General features: G+C 42.9%; 1 protein-coding gene across 1 annotated transcript; it reads right to left on the bottom strand.

Moving 5' to 3' along the window:
• Window positions 1–17: 17 nt before the first annotated feature.
• LOC311085464 (5-hydroxytryptamine receptor 3A-like) lies at window positions 18–12,825 on the bottom strand. Its single transcript, XM_084117968.1, has 9 exons — window positions 12,710–12,825; window positions 11,826–11,992; window positions 11,695–11,739; window positions 11,498–11,607; window positions 11,088–11,257; window positions 10,382–10,542; window positions 2,234–2,444; window positions 1,261–1,500; window positions 18–253 (listed from the first exon to the last, which is right to left on the bottom strand). The coding sequence occupies exons 1-9, from the start codon at window positions 12,756–12,758 to the stop codon at window positions 27–29; spliced, it is 1,380 nt and encodes a 459-aa protein (XP_083974094.1). The 5' UTR covers window positions 12,759–12,825; the 3' UTR covers window positions 18–26.
• Between the last annotated feature and the right edge of the window lie 4,334 nt (window positions 12,826–17,159).

The following is a 17,159-nucleotide window of genomic DNA, read 5'->3' as shown; positions in this document are numbered from 1 at the left end:
TTATTTTCCTTTAGTCTGTACTTTTTCTATTGCTTCATCCAAATGCACCACATGCATATGATTACAAGTGCATAACCTGTGATTATCAGCAGGTAAATGCGGAAGAGAAGGAAGTCCAGGATGTATCCCACGTGGCACCACTGGTTCTGTAGATGGTCTTCCTTTCGTAGAATGGTCAAATAAGAGTTCATCTCACTAAGATCCTTACTGATCTGTCTGAGTTCAGGCACATCCAGTGTCATGGTTCCAGACGCTAGGGGACAAAAAAAGCAAACATTTAACATCTGAAAGTTAGTATGCTATAAATTAGCTGTTTCCATCCACCTCTTTTTATGCAACTTTTGGGATATCACATGTAAAAACGCTGGATGGAGACGCAAAGATAATTTTTTTTTTTATCTGATAAGAAGACATGCGCATAAACTACAATGGAAACACATTTAACGAATAAATCCCTCGATGCTCTTCAAAGAAAGTAATGTGACTTTGCCTCAACAGAGCATCTGATTGGATTTACTGGACTAACCAGTGGACTGATTTCATCACACAGCATCTCAAATGTTGGTTTGGTCGTTCTGAAATGCTGATGATCTCATGATGATGATGACCTCTCAGAACCGTATCACACGATTGTGTTTCCAAACACCAACATCCGCCTCCGAACGCAGACGTGACAGTTTTTATTGCGACTTGGCATGGTTGGATTAAAACAAACTCTGGTGTGATTGCTCTGTTAGTGCGGTTCATTTGAATAAGTGTGAACTGTTTTGACTCCTTTACGCATTTTATAAGCTCTTCAGCTGGTCAAAATACCATCATATAATGTAGCTACACACATGCAATGAGCGCATTTAGCCCTGAACACAGCATTGTTTTGGGTGTTCGGTAAGTTCCGTCGCGATATATACGTAATAAAAGCCGACCAATCAGGTTGTGAGCGTATCCTTATGCCTTTAGGTTCGATATCTTTAGGTTCAGTGTTAAAATGCCAATGTGAACGCTAAGAAGACCAGGACTAAATTTAATTTAATTTTATTGTTTTGATCCAGACCAAACGAACCAAACTATAACCGTATAGAATTTTTATTTAACATATTTTGTGCCAATTTCCCAGGAAGTGATGATTTTGTTCTCTTGAACACATGGAATAGAAACGATGCTTTATTGCTAAAATGTTTTATGCCATATTAAAATTTTGCGCACAAGTTAAATTCTCAACTTTGGATGGAAACATAGTGAACTTTTGCTGGGGCGTCTTACCATTAGTGGCTGTCTGTCGACTGAGCGTTGGGTTGGTGGCTTGTTTCTCTTCTAGTTTGGCTAAAGGGTCTTCAGGGAATCTGTAGCAAATAAGCCGAGCAATGAAGTGCATCACCAGCACCTGTACCCAGTGCGGCACCTCCCTGTACCTCATTGAATTATGGTGGAGAACGCAGGTAATAAGGACCGTCTCCAGTAGACTTATGACCATGAATGCCAAACACACGGAGAAATAGATACCTAAAGAGGTGAAACCAAATTTTAGAGATTGATGAGTGTTCATATTATACCACATAAGTAAGTTCTTGATTCTAATTGATTAACACTCATTTCAAGCGCTCTGGAATACTTGTTGGTCCATCATGGTCTAGTACGTTTGCATAATGACTGTTAAACGGTACAGTTCACCATTGTCCATGGCAAAATACTGGTGATACATTCATGTCTCTCCTATGTGTTTTGTTTAGCTAATGGCATTGGAGGACTTCAGTATAAAGCTGAAAGTATACAACATTTGATAGATGGTTAAAAGCTAAAGATTCTCCAATTGAAGCAAGAGAACAAACTGTTGCTCAGAATAATAACCACTAAAAGATAACTAGTCCATAAAAAAGTTCATAAAACAATAATGCAATTTTACTGAATGTTTAATACTAACATTGCTAATGCTAATGGGTTCACTTTGAAAATGGACGTGAAGTCTGACGAACTTTCTACACTCAATGATGCTGGGATTATGTTTGCTGTTAAACTCCTTGAGATTTAAATATACCTATGGCTACGAAGTAATCCAGATTTATTGAATTACCAGCATGAGGGTGAGTAAATAACCAATTGTAATTTTTAGATGAACTGCTCCTTTAAGTAGAGCCTTAATAAAGCAGCCTACTTTACTCTCCAGGGTGTAATCGACCAATGTTCATCATTTGACATTCACACATTGCCTCATACAGGTGTGTTTTGGCTAATTGACCTATTAAAGGTGTTCCATTAGCAGTGCTGGGAAGCAGGTCGTTCATAATGAGAAGAAACACTGTATAGCCCAGAATGAGGGTCATTTTGAAGGAGGATCGATCCACGCTGTGCGGCGGCAAGTAGAAGGACAGGATGTCAATGATCATGAGGAAGGAGCTGGGGATGATCAGGTTCACCACATACAGAATCGGTCGTCGCTTTATCACCACCTGCAGGATAGAGACAGTAAAGGTCCGTTCACACCATGAATGATAACGTAACCTTGGCTCCCTGAGATGAGGGAACGAGTATTGCGTAAGGCTATCTTACACTATGGGAAAACTCCTTTTCTCGAGAATTTTGAAGCCAAATCTTTAAAATGCAGTGCAGCTGCACAGCATACACAGATGAGCGGCGAGCGCGGTCATTGGCTGTGCTGCGGCAACAGCACGAACCTATGGTGAGGCGGCTTAGATGCACAAACCAATCAGGGCACTTCGTGCCCTGGCACGTCAGAGCCCGCCAGAATGGGCGTAGCTTATAAGCACCCATTCCTCGCCTAGGAACTCCAGTGCTGCGTTCCAGTCCACTTTTAGACACGCACTTGCGAACTTCCCTAAACACTTCCCCTCGGGGGAATCCCCGCCGCCATTTTGAAGTGCGTTCCACTTCATGAAGTGGACGAGGGAAGTTTATATGGACAGACCCTCGCTCCTTCGATTTTGACCGAGGGAGCGAGTCTACTTCATATGTACACTTCAGGCACCTATATGTCCCACAATGCAGTACGATTGTGACGTCACCACATATCTCATCTAATCACCACCACAACATGATATATTAATTCTATTTTTTTTTATTGAAAACAACCCAAACACCATATATACATTTGGATGCTGCATTAAACAAATTCTTAAAGGGAAAACAAATGTAAATAATAAATCAACTACACAGCTGATTCCAAGTGATCAAGGGCTTAGGACGTTCCAATTCAGCCCATTGCAGTTTCCGCCAGTAGTGGGCACTCGCAATGACGTACATCCGAGTGAACGAGACGGAGGGAAGTTAGCTAGTGAAGGGCATGACAATTTTGGACTGGAACGCAGCACAGGTTTAATCGACTGAAGCGATCCCCTGATCACAGCACAGTAGCACGGCGGGTTACGCAATACTCGTTCCCTCATCTCAGGGAACCGAGGTTACGTCAGTAACCGAGACGGTCTCTTTTGGGAGGTCTCTCGTATTGCGTAAGACTAGCTTACGCTATGGGAACCCCCTTCAAAACGCAGCACGTGCTTAACTTCACTCCATACAGTAGTCCGAGGCAAGATGCCTGAGGCTAAGAAAGAGTAAAGTATGAACATTGGGTTGGCCAGTCCGTGACGGGCTTTGTATAGGGAAAAAACAAATGAATGGGCCTAATAAGGGCCAGACTCTTATAATGTATATATAATGTATATATATTGAAACCGTAGTTCGAGTTTAACCAGGACCGGATATATATATCGGGCCCAAGGTTTAGGGGGTTTGTGCTTACACATTTTGTATTGAAAGAACCCTTGCTTGCAAAGCGGGAACTTCCAGGTTATAAAACCTCATAAATGTGGATGGTGAGGCCCAGCCGGCCACCACACAGATATCTTCAAGTGGGCATTCCACTTGACCAAGCCCAAGACGAGGCCATGCCTCTTGTGGAATGAGCTCTGACACCTAAGGGGCAATGAAGGCCCTTAGACTCATAAGCCAGCACGATAGCATCAACTATCCAGTGCGATAATCTCTGCTTTGAGACGCCGAACCCCTTGGTGCGGCCGCCAAAGCATACAAAAAGCTGTTCCGACTGTCTGAATGAGGCAGAACACCCCAGATAAACTCTGAGTAAATTTGCGTCTCTTTCATCCTCTGGTGAGGGAAGAGCTGCTAGTGAAATAAACTGTGCTCTGAACTGAGTCGAGAGCACTTTAGGAATATAACCATGCCTTGGCTTGAGGACGGCTCTGGAGTCGTTAGGCCCAAACTCAAGGCAGGACGCGCTCACTGATAGCGCGTGTAAATCGCCCACTCTCTTGACTGAAGCGAGCGCCAGTAAAAGAGCGGTTTTGAGCGAGAGGTGCTTCAGGTCCGCAGACCGAAGCGGCTCAAACGGGGCACCCTTCAATGCTTCCAGGGCCGCGGAGAGGTCCCAGATAGGCACAGAGGGGGGTCGCGGATGGTTTAGCCTCCTTGCCACTTTAAGGAAGTGCACGATGAGGTCGTTCCTTCCTAGTGATTGTCCGGCCACAAGAGGGTGAGATGCTGTTATGGCCACCACATATACTTTGAGCCTGGAAGGGGTGCGACCCGCGTCCAAGAGCTCTTGCAAAAAAGCGAATACACTTGGTATTCCGCATGAGTAGGGGTCCAGGCTCTGTGCTGTGCACCAGCCAGAGGACGCCACCCATTTCTGAGCGTAGAGGCGCCTAGTTGAGGGCGCTCTTGCTTCAGTGATGGTTTTTAGCACCCTATCCGGGAGACACCCGGGTACCCGTTGAGGGGCCATACATGAAGGGCCCACAAGTCGGGACAGGGATGCCAGATTTTCCCATTCGCCTGCGTTCGCTCTCCTCAGCAGAATTGGCCATGAGGTTGTTTCCAGCAGTTGTGTCAACTCGGAGAACCAAAACTGGGTCTTCCAGAGAGGGGCTATTAGTAGCACTGCACACTTCCTTTCCCTGATCCGTTCGATGACCTGTGGTAGCATCGTGACCGGAGGAAATGCATATAGCGGACTGCTCGGCCAGTCGTGGGCAAGCGTGTCCTTGCTCTTTGAGAAAAATGTTCGGCAACGAGCGTTGTCTTCTGAGGCGAAGAGGTCGACCCCTGCCTCGCCGAAGATGCTCCATACCAGCTGAACCATCTGAGGGTGAAGAAACCATTCTCTGGATAGCATATCTGCTCCCTGGTTCAGAATGCCTGGCACATGCGCCGCCCTCAGCGAGCAGCGCAGTCTTTGGAACAGTCTTCCTAACATTGTCATTGGTTAGAAAATCTGAGCCCATAGAATGAGACTCTTGGCCATGGCATGCAGATTGTTTGACCTGAGAACGCCCTAGCGATTTATGCAAGACACCACTGCCATGTTGTCCGTTCGGACCAGGATGTGGTGGCCTTATAGATATGGGAGAAAAGCTTTCAGTGATAGAGCGACCGCTCTCTTCTCTAGACAGTTCATATGTAGGTGCTTCTCCAGGCTTGACCATAGGCCAGAGATGGGCCTGCCCTCGTAAAGGGCCCCCCAACCCCCTCATCTGTTGAGATCACTTTTCTCTTTGAAACTACACCCATACTCACGCCAGACTGATACCAGTCGGCCGCTTTCCAAGGAGTCAGGGCTTTGATGCAGCCGTGGCTCGCTCTGATTAGTAAGTGGCCAGATCGCCACCTCCCTCCGAAATATGTTGGAATTAGTGGAATTGCATTAGCATGGTTTAAATCATACTTATCTGACTGTTATCAGTTTGCAGCAGTAAATGAAGAAATGTCTTCTCGATCAAAAGTTCAGTATGGCGTATCACAAGGCTCAGTACTAGGACCGATGCTTTTCAATCTGTACATGCTACTCTTGGGAGATATCATTAGGAAGCATGGAATTAGTTTTCACTGTTATGCTGATGATACTTAGCTCTATATTTCTTCACGCCCTGACGAAACTTACCAATTCACAAAATTAATGGAATGCATAGCTGATATAAAAAATTGGATGACTAGTTATTTCCTACTGCTTAATTAAAAAAAAACAGAGATTCTAATTATTGGACAAAAAACTTCCTCACATAATAACCTAGAATAGGCTGCTCTGTCAAGTCTTCCTCATTGGTTAGGAACCTGGGGGTGCTCTTTGATACCAATCTTTCATTTTAAAGCCACGTTTCTAGGATCTGTAAAACCGCATTTTTCCATCTTAAAAATATATCTAAATTACGTCAAATGCTCTCACTGACAAATGCGGAACAATTAGTCCATGCGTTCATGACATCAAGGCTAGATTATTGTAATGCTATTATGGGTGGTTGCCCTGCACGCTTAATAAACAAATTATAGCTGGTCCAAAACGCAGCAGCTCGAGTTCTTTCCAGAACCAGGAAGTATGACCATATTAGCCCTGTTCAACATTGCATTGGCTCCCTATTAAACATTGTATAAATTTTAAAATATTGCTGATTTCTTAAAAAGCACTAAATGGTTTAGCTCCCCAGTACTTGAGCAAGCTCTTAACGCATTATAGTCCTTCACGTCTATTGCGATCTCAAAATTCCGGCCAGTTGATAATACCTAGTATATCAAAATCGACTGCTGACGGTAGATCCTTTTCCCCTCTAGCACCAAAACTTTGGAACAGTCTTCCTAACATTGTCCGGGAAGCAGACACACTCTGTCAGTTCAAAGCTAGACTAAAAACACATCTCTTTGACCTAGCATACACATAACACATTATAGACTTCTATAATTCAATGTTAGGCTGCATAGATTAGGTCAGCCGGAACCGGGAACACTTCCCATAAATCCTGATGTACTCGTTACATCATAAGAAGAATGGCGTCTACTCTAATATTAGTCTCTCTGTTTATCCCGAGGTTTACCGCTGTCTGCTGGATCCAGGGCGTATCCAGATCTGATGAAGGACCTGCGCCTGGACACGACGACAACGCAGTCCTGAAGTGTCAACTAGTCTCTCCCCTGTGAAGACTACATTCATTACACTTCCAGCGTGAGCTGGGGGGAAGCTTGATACTGTGGGAACAGTGCTTATGTGCAGGGGTGTGTACTTTATACTGGGCACACAACCTACATTTATTACACCTCCAGCGCCGTGGCTAGGAAGGTTTTCGAGGCTCGGGGTCCAACACAATCTTGGGTCGGGGTACCCGTTTCATATGCAGGGGTGCACACTTGTAGTGGGCACACCGCCTATATTTAGAACACCTCCAGCGTGGGCTGAATGAAATCTGGGGCCGGACCGCTTCATGATAGGGACCCGGCTGCCCAGCTGCTTTTATGCTCGTATGCTATTGGCACAATGCTTGAGTGCAGGGGTGCATACTTTATAGTGGGCACAGAGCCTACATTTACAACACCTCCAGCGTGAGCCAGAGGGGGAAAATGGTAGAAAGCGCTCTTTCTTCATTAGAGTCGCTGTTGGAACAGCGTATGTTTGCAGGGGAGCGTACATTACAGTGGACTCAAAACCTGCATTTTAAATACCTCCAGCTTGAGCTAAAGAGGATTGTGTTCACTACCCCTTTTGTAGGAAGCCAGAGATGGCTCTTTAACATTACTAAGCTGGCCATGCTTCGTCCAATCGCACTTATGCTGAGCTTAGATGGGGGGGCGGGGTCAAAGGTTGAGCCCGACCAACCCCCGTCTTCGGACGCTGCCAAAGAGAGTGAGTCACACGGGGGCGGCGTGGGCTGTGTGGGCTCACCTGTTTTTGAACGCTCATTAATACTTGAACCGTTGTGAACGGGAGGGTGCGAGGGGCGGGGTCGCTTTCTGTACATAAGAAAGCTGGCCGCGAGCACAGTGAAGAGAGTAGCATCATTTTCATCTGCTGCCAGAGCCGGGATTCAAACACAGGTCTCTGGCGTGAAAGTCTTAGATTTCACCACTGAGCCACAGGGGGGAATGACATAAGACATTTAGAGTGAGCAGAGAAGAGAGCGGCATGTTTTGTGTTGCCTGTAAAACAGCATTTGTTTGCAGGTGTGCATGTTTTATAACAGGCTTGTTTGCTGCAATATTGACATTTCCAGCCGCCCGAACTAAAGAGGGGACTGGGAAATGTGTGAGAAATGGAGGTTGGTCCGGCCTCGGCGGGACTCAAACATTCTCTTTCTTCCTTTCGCCTATGTGAGTGACGCAGTTTTGAAAACTCACAGTGTCCGTCTGGGTCATGCAGAGAGCTTGAGAGGGGGTGCGAGGGCGGGGTAGCTCTCTTGAACATAAAGAGAGCAAGCCGCGGGCGCGATGCGCGAACATCGCTCGTGTCCGTCCGCTCTGACATCCTTTGTGCGTGGGCGCTTCTTTTGCGCGGCTCAAGCAAAGGGGAGGAAGAGCGGGAAACGCGGGGTTGTCATCGGCGAAACCAGCCAGTCGAGCCCGCAGGGTGGGGAGATCCATCTCGTGGCACTCAGGGCAGCCGCCCTTACCGAGTGCAGCTACCGTGTGGTCACAACCCAGACAGGAAGCGCAGAGGATGTGACGGTCTCCGCCGAAGAGATGGCCTCTGCACGAGGCGCAGGTGGTTTGAGGCATTTGCAACAACGCCTCAAATTTGCTCTGTTAGAAAAAGTGTGACGCAATGGCGAACAACGGGCTGAAGGTGGTGTCCAGTTGAAAAAGCAGGAAAGCCGACGCCCTCAGAACTGCAAGGCAGGTGGCTTGTTCCGCTGAAGGCTTTTCAACGGCGGTGAGAAGACTTCTTATCCAGAGATCGGCGAAGTGGTGAGTTCACTGAAGGAGATCAAATCTGGAGTTCCTAGGCAAGGAATGAGTTCCTCGGGCTACTGTATGGAGCGAAGTTAAGCACGTGCGGCGTTTTGAAGGGGGTTCCCATAGCGTAAGCTAGTCTTACGCAATACTAGAGACCTCCCGAAAGGGACCATCTCGGTTACTGACGTAACCTCGGTTCCCTGAGATGAGGGAATGAGTATTGTGTAACCCGCCGTGCTACTGTGCTGTGATCAGGGGATCGCTTCAGTCGATTAAACCTGGAGTTCCTAGGCGAGGAATGGGTGCTTATAGCCATAAGCCACACCCATTCTGGCGGGCTCGCCATAGGTTCGTGCAATTGCCGCAGCACAGCCAATGACCGCGCTCGCCGCTCATCTGTGTATGCTGTGCAGCTGCACTGCGTTTTAAAGATTTGGCTTCAATATTCTCGAGAAAAGGAGTTTTCCCATAGCGTAAGCTAGACCTCTCGAAAGGGAACTATATTAGCGTCCACACCAATGCACATTTATTACAAACACGTGCTGCAGTTTTGTCATCTGCTGCTTAAGCAGGATGGATTCTGATTTTTTATTGGATTAAATGTTTTTAATTTTTCATCATCTGGCAAAAAGCGTTATTGGAGCGAGTAACCCCATTTTATTGTCTGTAAAACTCAGTTTGACATGCCCGGGATGGCTTCCCAAGCCTGACTTCGGGCGGCGAGGGGTTGGAGAGTCGCAGATGGCAGCCCGTCGCACTGTGGTGGGGGGCTGACGCTTGCAGCCGCATGAAACGGAGGAGAAATGCTCTTTTTGTGAAGGAGTTCGTTTTTTATTTGATTTGCCATAACAGCAGGAGATGGGGGTCCAGTACTAACTGTTTTAGGAAAGAAATTTGGCTTTCCGCGTGAAATTTGCTTTTTTGTGTTTGCCGGAAAGCGCTGAGTCAGCTGCGAGTCTGGAGCTGGATCGGCCGCAGAGGCTGTTCTTTACGGTGAGCAAAGGCTGCTTCTTCTTCGGAGTTAGCGAGGAGATTAATCTTCGCGGTGAAGGAGAGTAAATCTGACTAGATAGCTGTTCAGTGCGATTTTGGCAGTCGGCCCCGGCCATCTTGGTGGGCTGAAAGGGCATTTGTCTGAAATTCACAGACATGAACCAATCAGGCTTCAGTATTCGGAGAAAACTGAGTTTCCCCATAGTGATCAGAGAAGATTCTCTGACGCAATGTGAAGTGAACCGTATCGAAAAGGAACATATTGTGGCTATTTACAACACACTCAAATTATTTTATATGCTATGTAATCCTCCTTAATTTTAATGTGAGCGGACATGACCATTTGTAAATTGAATGTGTTTGGCTTCCAGTGTCAAATCTGCTTTCACAAAACAGCTTTTTATGCTGCTTGATATTGCAAACTGGTATTTCATATTATTTTAATGTATTGTCATAATTATAAACAGTGGTTTGTAGCACAAATAGTGTTACCATTTACTACACTTTGTTATTCTAGTTATTTACCTATAGAAGATAATGAATCGAAAGTCCCACACATTCACAGAAAATAATTTACTTCCATGCTGCAAAATAAGATGGATAATTTGGCAAATATCATTTGGTTGTGAAAATGTACTGGAGAAATAAAGTACCATGCTGTTCTAAACATAGCCATTTATACCCGCTGCTTTTGTCCCTTTCTTACCCAGAAAGTGATGATGTCCCATTCGTCTATTCCAAACTTCAAAATGTTTGCGTCACCCAGTATAACCACCAGCTCCCATTCTCCACTAGCTTGCAGGTATCGCTGTGAGTTTTCGGTCATCTCCGCAAAGGACAGGGCAGGACTGACACGCACATCCTTTACTGAAGGGGTTACAAGTATTACAGGTATTAGAATTACAGTTAAAGACACATTCAGGAACCTGCTTTGCCTAATCAGCTAAATTAATTGTTGAATTGTAATCATTTGTTTTCATGTCAACATGAAATCACTTTATATATTTTTTTGTTTATTAATTTATTCCAAAATGCATTAAAACTTCCATGCTATTCCCGCATACAATGACTTGAATACACAGCTCACAATTTGCAGATATAAACTCACAACTGTGAGTAATATAGTACGAATTGGGATATAAGCTCACAGTTGTGAGTTATAAAGTCCAAATCGTAAGATATAAACTCAAAATTGTGAGTTAAAGTCTGAATTGTGAGATATAAACAATTGCGAGTTCAAAACATTTTCTTATTGCCATATGCCATATTACATTACTACATGTGAAAGTCCACAGAAACTAAGAAACGTGGACCTTCACAGGCCTCAGAAACACACAAAGGGAAACGCCTCTATGGCAAATATGCACTGAGATGGCAGGAAATGTGGAGAGCAGTGAAAGCGGTGATGTTACTGGTATGCATGTAGGAGCCGAAGGTGAAAGAGCAGTTCTGTATGTCGAAAGGGAAGCTGAAGATCTCAAGGTTACAGGCGCTAACAAGCCTCAACATCCTGTCATAGCGGATGTGGCCCGTGTGGTTCACATACACATAAGGACAGGCCTGAGATACATCATCATCCACACTAAGAACCACAAGAGAGAGAGGACAAATATTCATTTGAGTTGAAATTATTTTATATTTCACTTGTAGCCTATATTATTAACTTCTGCTAATACATCCATTACAATTTACAGAACTGGCCTAAATACAAGATGAGCACTGCAAAAATATTACATAGCTGATATTCATTCTATAAATCTATAAATATTTTTTTGAGCAAAAAAAAAAAAAGTCCCGATCCTTCCCACTAGATGGCACTTACAACTCATAAACGATAATGTCAGGAGTCCAGAGATCTTTGACTGGAAGGGAGATCTTCGTAATGCCATCACAGGGTTCTGGATCCCAAATGAGGAACTCATGGAACCAGTACTAAAACCAAACATGATTAAATTACAGGACTGTGTAATATTCAGGCGATTATTCAAACATCTCTTAGTGTTTATGCACCAAACTTACCAGCCTGAGCCAGAGGAATGTGGTAAGAATTTGTGCTTTTTCATTCTGCAAAACAGAACAGGCATCAAATGTTCAGATGCGAGGATAATTTACACAACCAGACACATATAGCCAGTCCCGTATTGACTCACAACTCCCAAGATAGCGTAGAGAGTGAAGGAGATGTTGGTGATAGTGGGGGTGCTGAGGTTGACTGAAGGTCTGAAGGACTTCTTGTCAATGACTTGCTGTAGAGATTCATACGTGGGTCCACTTTGTCCGTCTTCACACTGAAGCATATTCACCAGACACTGCAACACTTAATAACACAATAAACCAGGGAAACTAACTTAGTCTAACTTCATCTGATGGCCATTTTCACATTTATTAGCACTTTTTAATTGAAGTTAGATGCAAATACTGTTGTACACTGAAAAATATGGTGTAGAAGCAATTTTCACTCAGAACTTAATTTCACAATGAATTGAATTAAACATGAAATTTTAAGAGAGAAAGACTGAAATAGTATTTTCCTGTAAAACATACTCTTATAATCTTTGTTTTATTTACAACTTGGAAAAATCTTTTTTTACTGTGTATAAAGAATTCTGACACTTTTAAGGCAATCACTTTCCAACATTTCCAAGTGTATATTTTATCTTGTTTGATCATCCCTAATGGATATTTGTTTAACTTTCAACCGTTAATTAAAGTATTTTCATTTTAGTCCATGTTATCTAATCTCATCTTGTATAGAAAGCAAAATAAATTCACAATGACAGCAGAATTAAGACGCTGTATAGAAATAAGTAATTACTGTAATTTCACACATCTTTTAGAAGCAAAACTAACTTTTAAACTTGCTTTTAAAATAATTGTTCATTTTAATTTTTTTTTTTTTTAAAGACAATTGATTCTGAATAAAATGTAATGCTGATTCATTATCACGATATTTCATTATTGTTTTTAAGTTTACAAAGACAAAACTGACCAAAAGTATTAAGTCCGTGCTCCACATATAAGTTCAGTTCATTACCTGTGAGTAGAATGAAACATGCCAAAAGAAAACGCAAAAGATGTCCCATAATGCTGTGTGTAGATGAGATTTCCTATTGTTTAAAACTGCTCAAGTTTAAATCACACCGCTTACTTCCACAGGTGAAGTGTGCTGACTCTTTACTGGCAACATCATGTGCGGTTACATGTTGTTTAACACCTTCGGTAACCACTGACCTAGCTTGTTTTAATAGCTTTAGATCCATTTGGTTGAACTCATTAGTGATCTATCTTGTGTTTCCATTAGATGAAAAAAACATGTTCAGTGTCACACATTTAATTAGAAGAAAGAACACCGGATTCACACAAGAGCTGTTATGGCTCTTCAAGATGTTGCCACTCTTTCTTTATTAAATCTACTTTTGCAGTTTTTTTTTTAAATGCCATGACTAGTTTTATATGTTCACGATCTCACCTTGAAATCCACAGACTGGCCTTGTTTGTATGGCACCTAACATATAACATTATTATTAATATATTTTTTTTAATTAACATGCTGCATTATTATTGCATTTACGTCATTTACCATAATTAATAATTAAAAAAAATATTAAAATATATTTATTTCAACTCAACTCAACAAACACTTTGAAAAAACAACCAGAAAACCAGGAGCAAAGTTTTTGATATTTTTATTATAATATATATATATGTATATAATAAAAAATTCTAGAGCAAAAAAAGTCACATAATTCTACGTAATTATAAGTATTGGGACACTTAAAGCTCCTATAAAGAGTATAAAGTATGGAGCTACCAGTTCATACTGTACCCAAGGGTGATGTGGCCTCTGAAGATGAGCGAAGTCCCCTCCTTGGTGGCAGACAAGATGGATGGGCTAGCAAACTCTGCGATCCATTGGCCTGGGATACAAGCAGGAGAAGGCTCGGATGGTGCTGGAGCTGAGGGAATCCACTGCCCAACTGGTGAGAGCAGCTGGCCCTAAGATACAAACAGGGAGGAAGTGGAAAGCCCAGGAAGAGGTCGACATGGCAATTAGCAGGCTGAAACATCGTGAAATAGTCGGCAGAGTCCCCCTCTTCTGGTCAAAGGCCTCCAAGGAAGAGCGGTGAGCCATGGTGGTGGCAGAAGTGACAAGGACCGAGCAGGAGTGCCTTAACATGAAGGCGGTGTCTCAGAGCCGGCAGGGAGGCTGGATGTCATGGGAAGGTGTCACAGACAGGCATTTGTCATGGTCTGATCTGTGGAAGATCCCCCAAGCCAGGCTTAGCTTCCTGATTAGATCCACCTATGACAACCTACCTTGTCCCAGAAACCTCCACCAGTGGTTTGGCACTGAAGAACTCTGCCCCCTTTGCAGTACCAGCAATGCAAGCCTCCAGCACATCCTGTCGGGCTGCAAGACAGCATTGTCCCAAGGCCGCTATAGGTGCCGACACAATCTGGTGTTGAGGAAGCTAGCAGAGGTGGCAGAGTCATGTAGACAGGAGGCTAATAGTAGACCTTCCGCGCCAACGAGAAGTCCCATCCTGTTTGCAAGGGCCGGAGAAAAAATCAACCACCCTCACCAGAGAGCAACATCTAGAGTCCTCTCATCTGGCAGTGAGTGGAACATGAGGGTCGACCTGTGGAGGCAGCTCCAATTCCCCAGGGAGAAACTTTGCTCCGGCCAGACCTGATCATGTGGTCAGAGCCATGCAAGACCATCTTGTTGGTGGAGCTCACTGTCCCATGGGAGGAGAGAATGGAGGCTGCCAACGAGCGGATGCATGCCAAGTATGCAGACCTGGTAGAAGACTGCAGAGAGGCTGGCTGGAAAGCCACCACGTGTCCCATTGAAATGGGATGCAGGGGCTTCGTTGGGTCCTCAACGGTTCGCCTGCTCCGCGAAATGGGATGTACAGGAGCAGGGTGTCGAAAAGCCATTAAAGAACTGGCAGAGGAGGCAGAGAAGGGCAGCTTTTGGCTGTGGCTAAGGAGGAAGCATAGGGGGTGAGGGCCAAATAACACCTAGGGCATCAGCAGGGGGTGGCAGGGAGTGATCCCTGCCATCGCTCCACCACCAGGAGATGTACTGGGGTTAAAGGGGTTAAACAAAGCAAGCAGTTCTATCGAACAGTATTTTTCGAATTTAACACTGCTGTTCAGTATGTGTAGTGTGCAGGGCGTGTTTGAACGCAAAATTGTCAGATGTAGGCTAGACGATATTGCGTGCCAGATATAGTGTTGTAGCCGCGTCTGTTAGGCTACTCAGTTTTGTGGTAGTGCTAACGTTATGTTCTTCATGTAAGTTACCAGCCTTTTGACAGCTTCGGCTGAAGTTGTCCTTGTGTTAATTCTTGTCGTTATAACTTCTGTATGACCTGGCAATAAACATTTTTGTAATTGTGTCTATAATGTGATTGGCTAAACTGATTTTATTTCGGATGCGGGTCGTGTGTCGGTTCTATTTTAATCGGGTCGGGTCGGGTGCGGATTTGAATTAGTGCTGTTGACGGATAACGGGTCGGATGCGGTTTGAAGCACTGCGGGTACGGGCGGTGCGGATTTACAAAATCAGACCCATGCAGGACTCTGATCCCTTGCATTAAATCAGGAATAAATCTGGGCTTCATTGACCTCATCAAACGTTTGGTGTCTTCAGTTCACAGAGCAGGCAATAATATACTACGCCTTTTTGTCTAGACTGTACGAGTGCAACCACAGACCCATAATTGTGCTTAAACTCACAACGATAAAGAGAGTATACAGTATAAAGAGCACACGGTCAATGACCTGACCAAACATGATCCATTCATTGGTGCTGTTGTCATTACTGAAGTGTTCTTCAACTTGGTGGCGGATGGCCAATAAATCTTTACTCATCTTCTTCATTTCCTCTAGACATTGTTCCCAGACACTCACTGGACTTGCATTAACTTGTCCTTTTTTTGGAATACCAGTCATGGTGTTTTTGTAGAAAGTGCTCTTAGATCTGTTTGCTGTAGACAAGAAACAAGAGCACTGTTGGAAAACATATTTTACACCAATGATATGAACTCTGACATAAAGTTTGCATAAATAACTCTAGTGCAGGGGTTTTCAAAGTCAAAGAAAGTGCCCTTACGAAAAAGAAGTTTATTCAAGTGTGCTATTAGTATACTTCTTTTAAACTAAAATAAGAAAGTATACTTTCAGTGTACTTTTTATGTACTTCTCAGAAATATACTTTATGTACTTCTCAGAAATATACTTCAAATTCCACTTAAGTATACTTGACTTATACTGACAGAAAAGTCTAAGTATATTTGGCTTATACTTGTTGATCGAGATATACTTAAAAGTGTAATTAAGTATTCTTGGCTTGTACTTGTGTTTACTATTTTGATTGAGTAGCTTATTAAATACTTTTTTTTTAAACAAAATATTACACACTGTCTTATAAACTAACATGTTCAAGTTTATATAGTAACAAGCTTTCGGGTGGAATAGCTTATAGAGTCATGGAACTGAACCTGATCTTGTACACAGCGATAATAATTACCTTACGAAAAATAAGTTTATTCAAGTGTTCTAGTAGTATACTTCTTTTCAACTAAAAAGAAGAAAGCATACTTTCAGTCTACATTTTATATACTTCTCAAAAATATACTTTATGTACTTCTCAGAAATATACTTAATTACACTTAAGTGTACTTGACTTATAATGAGAGAAAAGTCTAAGTATATTTGGCTTATTCTTGTACTCAATCTTTTGATCGAGATATACTTAAAAGTTTAATTATTCAAAGTATACTTGGCTTGCAGTTGTGTTAACTCTTTTGATCGAGTAGCCAGATACTTTTTTAAGTATATAAAAATATACTTTTTTTTAACATAGTTTTTCATATACAGTCTTATGAAACATACATTGTTTGAAAATATTGATTAAAATATTGATATTGAATATTGAAAACAGATATGTTTCTAATTCTGCATATCTGAATTTTTGGGTAGGCTAGTCCACTAGTAGTGCACATAGGAATTTACTTTAATACTACTTTACTCTGTACTCCATTGACTGAATTTTCCAGCTATCCATGTTTTCCCTGTTATACGGTAGGGGGCGCTATGACACATCTTCTAGTACAGAATCTCCGGATCAAAACACAGGAGAAGAAGAAACTGAAACAAGTGATAGAAGATTGCTCACTCAAATGTAAAATAATGTGATCATTAAACATTAAACAGCTTGTAAATCAAAACTGCTTAATGTTTCCAAATGAAATAAAGCGTAACCCATGAAGAGAAAACGACTGTGAAGCTTTGGGGGTGTTGGACTCGATCTACTTTCTCATCTTTTTTGTTTAAAATGTTGCCTTTATTTATGAAACTTACCAACATTCAAGGGTTGATAAAAAAGGATGCATGAAGCTAATAAAATGTTTTTAAAATTAAAGTACAGTTAAAGGTATTTTTCAAGTATAAAAAAATAACATTTGAACATAGTA

This window comes from Abramis brama (assembly GCF_963993115.1).
Source record: "Abramis brama genome assembly, chromosome: 6".
Classification (NCBI taxonomy): domain Eukaryota; kingdom Metazoa; phylum Chordata; class Actinopteri; order Cypriniformes; family Leuciscidae; genus Abramis; species Abramis brama.
Note: the sequence above shows the minus strand (reverse complement) of the source record. Positions and strands in the feature narration are given on the sequence as shown.

What these genes read in the sequence shown, in the direction of transcription:
- LOC311085464 (XM_084117968.1), bottom strand. Translation starts at nt 12,758, where the DNA reads ATGGGACATCTTTTGCGTTTTCTTTTGGCATGTTTCATTCTACTCACA. An exon ending in GGGACATCATCACTTTCTGG is followed by an intron (nt 2,445 to 10,381) that starts GTAAGAAAGGGA and finishes TCTATCCTGCAG; the next exon opens with GTGGTGATAAAGCGACGACC. An exon ending in TCGACAGACAGCCACTAATG is followed by an intron (nt 254 to 1,260) that starts GTAAGACGCCCC and finishes TTTGTCCCCTAG; the next exon opens with CGTCTGGAACCATGACACTG.